Source organism: Juglans regia, chromosome 13 (assembly GCF_001411555.2).
Source record: "Juglans regia cultivar Chandler chromosome 13, Walnut 2.0, whole genome shotgun sequence".
In the NCBI taxonomy this organism is placed as follows: domain Eukaryota; kingdom Viridiplantae; phylum Streptophyta; class Magnoliopsida; order Fagales; family Juglandaceae; genus Juglans; species Juglans regia.
The window spans coordinates 22,888,089-22,896,890 of NC_049913.1; the positions used below are offsets into that span (position 1 = coordinate 22,888,089).

The 8,802-nt window shown below is 34.9% G+C and overlaps 1 protein-coding gene and 1 long non-coding RNA gene across 5 annotated transcripts; one reads left to right on the forward strand and one right to left on the reverse strand.

The window, feature by feature from the left end:
• On the forward strand, positions 1–4,690 carry LOC108988502. Of its 3 annotated transcripts, none has more exons than XR_004798031.1 (9): positions 1–238; positions 856–1,017; positions 1,310–1,378; positions 1,619–2,032; positions 2,796–2,860; positions 3,664–3,859; positions 3,967–4,071; positions 4,245–4,481; positions 4,586–4,690. It is a non-coding gene; the product is annotated as an uncharacterized LOC108988502 (long non-coding RNA). The 3 variants fall into 3 exon arrangements; XR_001995677.2 differs by having other exon boundaries at positions 875–1,017; XR_004798032.1 differs by having other exon boundaries at positions 882–1,017.
• Positions 4,103–8,802, reverse strand: LOC108988498 (serine carboxypeptidase-like 34). Of its 2 annotated transcripts, none has more exons than XM_018961768.2 (10): positions 8,386–8,802; positions 6,411–6,521; positions 6,203–6,298; positions 5,983–6,075; positions 5,790–5,878; positions 5,348–5,644; positions 5,031–5,176; positions 4,786–4,878; positions 4,567–4,672; positions 4,103–4,441 (listed from the first exon to the last, which is right to left on the reverse strand). In XM_018961768.2, exons 1-10 carry the CDS (start codon positions 8,681–8,683, stop codon positions 4,292–4,294), a joined length of 1,479 nt encoding a protein of 492 aa, XP_018817313.1. In that variant the 5' UTR covers positions 8,684–8,802; the 3' UTR covers positions 4,103–4,291. The 2 variants fall into 2 exon arrangements, with proteins under 2 accessions (XP_018817313.1, XP_035540519.1); XM_035684626.1 differs by lacking the exon at positions 8,386–8,802 and adding an exon at positions 6,598–6,690.

Consider the following 8,802-nt stretch of genomic DNA (forward strand, 5'->3'; position numbering starts at 1 on the left):
CCAACCTCTCTCTTTCCCTCGTATTTTTCTTTCTTCAGAAACTTCCTCTCTTCCCTCTGTTTTCTTTTCTTCAGAAACTCCCCCTGTTCCTTCTGTTTTCCTTTCTTCAGAAACTCTTCTCTCCCTCTTCTCTCCGTTCCTGGGTCGATCTTCACTGTTGTGCGATTTCATCTCTCTCTCTTGGCTTGGCTCAAGAACACAACACTCTCTCTCGGTTTGGGTTTTGAGTATGAAATAGGTATGATTTTGTGAAATTGGTATCAATCTATTGTGCGATGGATTTTTCTTCATTTGGTGTTTGTGCATTTTTTGGAAGTCATAGTTTGTTATTATCGTTGCTGGTTTTTCTTCAGTTGGTGTTTGTGAATTTTCTTCCTGTTATTATTGTTTGATGGGTTACGAAATAAAAACAGAGGGGCACTGAGAGATTGATCTGTGGCCTCGTGTTCTTCTTGTTCTTTTTCTTTAGCAACAAATTTTTCCGAGAAAGTGGTCTGTTTGGATGCGTAGAAAGTGGAGGAAAATATGGATGGAATGGAAAGTTTGGAACTTTTAATTAGTAAAAACATCTCGGGCTCTCTCTTCTCAACTCTCTCCATCCAAGTTTTCTAGAAAGCGCACTTGCATCCATATTTGAGATTTTATAGCAAATTTCTTCCCCTCTCTGGGTGGATGAAGCCATTGAAATTTGCTCAAGGGTTTGTGTAATAACTAACAATTGAGACTTGAATTTGCGGTAATTTTATCAGATTTGTTGCATGGACTGAGATTGAGATGAAAATGAAAGATATTTTCTCTTTGCTGTATATCTAAATCACGAGTTGATGCCTCTCTCTTGTTTGGTCGATCTGAAAGAATAAATAAAAATAAAAAGAATGCAGGCAAGGCATTGGAAAGGCAGACCTATGTCTCTGTGATAGTGAGCATGGAGATGAGGTGGTGACAGTGAGCATGGGGATGAGCTGGGTCATCCTTGGTCATTCTGAAAGATGAGCTCATCTAAACGAGTCAAATGAGGTGAGCATTGCTGCATTTCCTTAAATGATGTTTTCTCATCTGTTAATTATATGGTAGTTTGCATGAGCAATTTTTTCTCTGGCATATCTTGTCTTAAATATTAAGCCAACATTGGGATAGCTTCATGAATGGACTGAACTTAATCAAGCCAACTGCCCTTTTCAACTTGTGAGAGGAATGAATACAAATACCATTACAACTGCTACCATCACAACTTTGGGAGTGCTATAATTGCTACTTATCCTGCTCTACTACTTATTTGTGAATTGTATTGCTCCTCTGTGTGGAACAGTTGGTGGAATCTGTGCTAAGTAAAGTTGTGGAGGAGTTTGAGCATCGTATTGCAAGCCAATTGGAGCTGGTATGTTAATGTGGATTAAGGACCAATGATGCATTCGAATGTGCTTGTAATGTTAAGAACTAATGCGCATTCTAAATCACCAAAACTTGGTCTCTTGGATCATCACTGAATTTTTGTCTTTTCCTATTTTCCATTATAACTTGATCGTTTCTACCAGTGCTTGGCTGAGGCTAAAGAGATGGCTGAAAATGGTTAGAGTGAATTCTGTTGGCCTTTTGATCATATTTTTGCTTTTTGCAGGCAGATCTCAGTGAAGTGGTTTCTGAAAATGGTGGAGTTGAAAGTGGAGTTCAGACTGATAAAAAAAAGAAGTTGATAAAAGAATAGCCATTAATATCTCGAAGCATCACATGCTCCTATTACAGATTGGTTGTAAATCAGATGATATATTGGCTGTAAACCAGATGATATATGTAATTTTGGTGATTTTTTTTTCTAGCTCCTTGCAAGTCAGATTAGCTGTAAACCAGATGATATTTGTGATTTTGAAGTGTATTTGTTGAATAATTATATATGAAGTGTATTTGCAAAAAACAAAAAAAAAATGCCAAAAGAACGATCAAATACCTCCATCATCCGGATTCCTTTCTAAAGCGCTGTAGTACTCTTCGATCGCCATGAGCTTTCTATTCGGCAAGAGAAAAACTCCCGCAGGTTCCCTCCTCCTACCTTTCTTTCTCTTCCTTCCTTGTGTTGTCGTTTGTTAAAGAACATGATTTGTATGTAAGTGTGGAGGATTTGAATTCTGAAAAATTTATATGATTTTATAGGTTAATTTATTATATTGTGTGGAAGCACAGTCTGATTTTTTATTTATTTATTTATTAATTTGATTGTGGTGTTCGGCTAGGAATCAGATTTGCAGTCAGAGTTAGGTTTTTACTATATTTGATTACTTCATCCTGATCTATTTATTTGGTTGTGGTTTTCTGTAATTGGAGTCGATGTTGTGTGTTAAATTTATCATTACTAGGTCCGTGGCTATCTTATCGGATGAGTATCTTGTAGATTACTTTGCCGCTCTACAGCACAATCTAATTGTAACGAGCCCGATTCGCAAAGTAAAACAATATTGCTGCTGACTTGCTATGATCTAAATGATAATGGGTTTTAAAATTTTTGAAATACAAGCACTTAACTTTTTTGAAAAGAAAACAAACTTGTTTGCGTTGTATAAATGGGCTTGCTGGGTCCATAGCATGCCTAGTTTTCTATATGACATTACTGGTTTTTATGTGCATGCTCGGATCGATTGGGTTTGTTGTCTGTAGCTTCATTTTTGGGATGTTTATATGTGTATGGTAACTTATTGGAGATGATGCATTGTGTGCTCTTAGTTACAATTTAGCTTTATTTGAAACTACTAATCATTTATTAACTAGTTTTTTTCATGGTTGTGAATTTTTTTCATCTTCAGAACTTCTGCGGGAAAATAAGAGGATGCTGGATAAATCTATAGAGAAATAGCGACATGCATACAATGTTAGTATAATTATGCTACTGAGGAGTGAGGGGCACATGCATTCTAAGACCCAAACCAAAAAATATGCTGATATGGAGTGCTTCCTATTATATTTATGTTGGAGCAATATGTGCATTTTCACATCAGCAATAATGCTGCTGATTCTTTTGTCAATGTTTTTTGTTTTGTTTTGTTTTGGTAGGTATTTGTAATATGAATAATTATATTTGTTCAAATAATTTACAACCCATTTTACAATAACCAATGTGATAGTGTCACTTCATAGCATATTTTTGATATCAACCAATCATATAATACCCCCAAGTTACTTGTATCTCTTTTGTGCAATGAAAGAATCGGAAGTGATTTCATAAATCAATGGAAGTGCTAGAGTTGTTTTCTTTGGAGGTTGGGCCTTGGTCTTTGTGGTATGCTCTCTGCAGGGCTAAAGTTCGAATCCTCTTGAGTGCATACAATTTATAGGGGCCATCAAAGTGGGAGAATTTCCTCTTGAATTAACCGAGGTGCACCCTCAAGACTAGTCAAGGCTTTGTTCTTGGACACCCGGTGCCAATAAAAAATAGTACTAAGGTTTTTTTTATTTGAATATAAAATTTTACATAACTGCCCTTTATTGAAAACAGAGTTATAAAAAGATATGTAAAAGGCTAATATGTGTATTATTACTCCATGTAATATATTTAGATATCTAACTTAATATCAAGATTTATGTTCTCAAGCACTACCTTATAGCAGTTGTCTGAAAGATTTCATTCTGCCTCTTGGAACTACTCTTTTTACTATTGTTAGTTTCCCCTTGCAGGCTAATTACATAGCCTCGTTGAATCATAAGGAAACAAGAGTACTTCCTCATGAGTACTTACAGTTGCCTCTGAGAGGGCCTTTCTCGAGACCTTAAATGGATCTTGCCGCACTCCCATTGCCGGATATGCTTACAAGGATGAGGATGGCAATTGCATATTTAAAGGGTTTGGTAGCTTCCCCAGATGGAACCCGTGGTATGGACATCTTTTCTCAGTGAGGATAATTTACTCATTTTGTCTCCATTCAAGTAGTAATATTCTTTAACACTGCAACTTTTTTTTTCTCCCTCTCTCTAATGTAGTACTGGAAACATCTAGAAAAGGCCTATATGCTCATGAAGATATGGTTATGATAGGAAAAGATGCTGTCAAGGAGCTTCTTTTGCTGGCTGGTCCTAGGTTTTTAGGTTAGTAAAGCAGGATAAACCGTTGAGGAAGGAGAGAAAATAAAGCCAAAGGCTTCATGTTTAATTTTGAGTCCTTGGAGCTCATGTTTGTTGTAACTTTCATATTCACTGTATACTAGATAACAAATCAATGCTGATAGTGTTGGACTTTCTTTTCTGATGTGATAATACAGGAAGAAAAAACTTGAAGCAGTATGAACTAGCTAGCTAGCTAGCAATATCAAAATGGTGCAGATGGCAATTTCTGATTGGCCAAGAAGTGTGTAACCAGTTGGAGAGACTGTTTGGGTGCAAAAACTGGAACTTGATGACCCGCACCTCTGATGGTTACAAACATAATCCCATCATACACAACTGTCCAACCGCCAACCTATTCAATCCAACATACATACAAAATATTCCAGTCAAACGTACGTGTTTCTCTCTCCACACATGAGAAAACTCTTGAAAATAATTTACTTTTTCTGTAAGTAAACAAACAAGAACTAAATTTACCTGCTGATTGCTGTACCAGGGAGTCCAATCTTCAAGAACACGCAATCCAAGCTTTCTCAATGCGTATCTAGTCGAGGTTACCGGTACTCTTCCATCTGTATCTCCACTGCCAAAGGAATAAATACTCTTTGCATTTTAGACTACATATATGTGGTAGTACTGGCCACAAACTAGTAAGTAAAGAGAGTTGAATGAATGTATACAACATTTTTGGATTACCTATAAATCCAAATGCGGAGACCCCCATCGACAAGTTTTTTTATTGTGGGAAGAATTGAGGCTGATGAATCCACCCAAAGCGTGATGTACTGGCTGTACATCATAAAATAATTAATACAGATAAACTCATACCTGGCTAGCCAATACATATAGTAATATTACAAGTACCTTCACATGTTCATGAGTTGTTTTTTGGGATATGTTTGTCAAGATATGATATATGCATGGATTTATACAGAATGTACCTGCAATGAACCCATGGATAGGGAATTTTGGTAACATTGGCATGCAATGCTTCTTGAACATCTGGCCTATTAAAATACTCTGTAGTGTATGTTGGTGAACAAGGGTCGTAACCTGCCCGTGATCTGATCATCTTGTACCACCCATCCTATAATGCAATAGAAAATTCTCTAGAAAAATCATATTCTTCTTGTATAACAGTCCTCAAGATCATGTCATCTTGCTTTCTTATATTTTTGTAGCTGTTTGATAGTATTTTTTCTAAAATCATAATGAGTGTACTGTACTGCACGACCAAGTTAAGGATTTGAGAACTTACGAATTTAGAAAAGTGATGGGGAGAGATAGCATGGATCAAAGGGTACTGCTGCCTTGTGATGTTGCTGCTATTGTTTCCAACGCAAGTAGGAGTGTACAAGCTATACATGTCAATAATATTATAGACTTGGAAGTACTCCTCCATAGCCTGATCGCAGTCACTGGATGTGTTTTTTTGGCTGAAGTTGCACTTGCTCTTAATTTCAAGGTACAAGCGATCGGATATCACAGCATGATCCCATGCATAATCGATCATTCCCGTCTGATCTGTTTCGTCGTCTATCGCTGCATTCCCGATCTGCATTTTACCTCATGATCAGGCGCTGGCCGGTGTTTAATTAATTATGCTAGCTAGATATATATTGTACGTACGTGATTATTGATGATACACATGCATGCATCATGCATATTATAATTAATGTTGTCCTTGGAAGTATGCTCACCATGAATCCTTTGAAGTTTATATAGTTTTGCTTCGATGCTTTCTTATTTCCCTCGAAAACAAGCTCAGAAAGTTGTGGAACATAATGTCCTGAAACATAAATATTCCATATCCATTAAAGATAACCAATATACATGTTGCATGATGCATATAATTTACCTGTCTGCATGGAGATCAAGATATTAATTAATCACCTGCATAGCTTTCTCCAGCAATGTAGAATTCATGAGACTTGAACTGTGGGAATCTTTGAAACCAGTTTATTAGGAAAGTATACGCGTCCTTAGCTAACCAAACAAATCAAGAGCATTAATGCAGAAGTACTGGAAAAGCAACTTATCATCATCATGAGGATGGGATGTAATTTGGGGAGGAGATATATATATATATATGGCAATGAATTAAATTAATTACCTGTAACTGTGTCGCCAAGTTCCTTGATATCACCACTAGTATTGGTGTAGGAAAACCCGACTCCAACAGGAGATTCAACAAACAATAAATTGGCAGCTGTAAAAAACACAAGGAAAAATGCATACAAGATCAGTAGTATTAATATAATAATTTGTATTATAAGCTGTAATTAGTTTCAAAGAAAGCTAGCTAGCTGCTCGATACCAACCTGTGTTCCATGAGTATGGGTTGAACTTTAGCTTTGGTTTGCTTCCCTTCTCAGGGAAGAAAGGACCTAGCTCCTCTGCTTCTCCAAACCCTATGGATGAACACCCGGGACCTGAAATTTTATAGATTAATTACGAGAATACATACATACATACATACAAGATTAATACAGTTCTTTGAAAATTAACCTGATTGATCATCGATCATAATGTATTGAATCATGTATTTCACAATTTTCCTGTTGATCAGATAGATAGATCATTGACTTATATATAGTCATGTTTTACACACACACACACACACACACACATATATACACCACTACAACAAATTGGTCTTTTCCCACGAATGGTTTTGTCGCAATGTATCCCAACCATGTTTTGAATTACTCTACTGCCTTCCAAAACGGGAAAAAAATTATTTGAACCATTATTCGTAAATTAATTACCACGACCAACTGACCAACAATTAATGCATGTGAGTTACACGATTGGATTAGCTTTTTCACGCACTACAACTTAAATGTTTTCCAAAAGAAAATATTGATTTTTTGGGATGAAAAATCTTATCCGGAAAAAGCATTTCATTTTTTATAGTGAGGGATTCCAAAACCATCCCTCGACTGTAATTAATTAAAATTCAGAAATTCACATACATATAATGTATTTATATATATATATAATAATTAATGGTTCGAGGATTTTTAACACCCTGATAATGTATATATGTATATATGTATATGAAAAACGCTATTTGTACTTCAAGAAAAACTTTCAAAAAATTTATTTTTCTACATGTCAGTTATTGATATGCTGTAAATTATGAAATTTAAAATTCAAAATTTGAATTTAAAAACAAAATTGGCAATTAAACGAGTCTTCACTACTCATATGTATATTCACCCTTTTTTTGTGTATGGTGTAATATATTTTCCATATGTGAAATAGATATATGGTGCATGTATGTGTACAGATTTATAGACCTTAATTAGGCCATCCAAAGGTTAGGTTTCTAATATCTCAAATATTATGATTTATCGTTATTTTACTAGCCAGAAATTTGACTAAAAGATTAATTAATACTATATATATATATATATATATATATATATATCATGATGGTAGTCCCAATTGCGTGAACGTGGTCTCATCTTCATGATTAAAATAGTTCGTGTTCAGGAAAATGGTATTCAAAAATATTAATCGTAGCATGCATATATGCATGCAGGGTAATTTGCCAGCCTAGCTAGCTTATATATTTTCATATTATAATGAAGATCAACATGGTAGCTAGCTAATACACCTAAATTATATTCTATATATGTTTCAACGATTTTGTATACTTTATGTTCTGTAAAGTAAAGAAGAAATTGATCATCTATATAATTATATGCTACATATAAATATATGTGTATATATATAATATCTCCATCGATCGGCCATGTGTACTGCTAATATTATTCATGTATTCTGATAATTAATATGTTTAATTGCTTATTATATTATTTTATGCATTTGAGCTTAATCAAGTAGATTCATGATTCATGATTTGAACATCTCGTTGGAGACTTCATTTTCTTAGGCCATTCCTACAGATAAAGATCGATAACCATATGCGTACGCGAGGCCTTATGATGACAGCAACAGAAATGAATTGACGAATGATAATTAATAGTGATGAGCTAATAACGACAACAGGTGATGAAAGAGAGAGCTCGCCTAATCTGAACAACAATGAGATAACATTAAGAAGTTTAAATGATGGGAAGAGATAAATATTAATAATTTATATTTTATATATATATATATATCCATTTAGCCACAGTATATATATTAGATATATATGTGATGATTATATATCTACAACAAAGAAAAAAAGAAATTAAAAAGGTTTCCATAAATTAAATTAAATTTGAATGAAAACTAATATTATATATATATATATATATATATATATATATATATATATATATATACCTCCATTTAGCCAGAGAAGAACAGGTTTTCCTTCTGGTTTCTCTGTAGCTTCAAAGAACCAGTAGAAGAGTGCTCTTCCATGAGTTTGATTGACAGTAACATATCCTGCATATTGCTTGAAGTTCACCAAAGGCTGGCCTGGAAGTCTATCCACTCTGTCTGCTTCTTGTTGGGCCAAGCTTTCATCATGAGTATAAGCTGGCTCAGACCAGCTTGCTGAAGTTTTCGTACCTGAATTCATGAAAATTACAAGCAAAAGATAAAGGAAGAAATTCAGAGAGAATCGAGAGAAAGCCATTAGGACCACCTCTTTCGGCCTTATCTTCTCTCTCTCTCTCTCTCTCTCTCTCAAAATTAACACGTAGAAACAAACACACAACGAACGTACAGACTATGGTTTAAATAGGAAAGGATTGG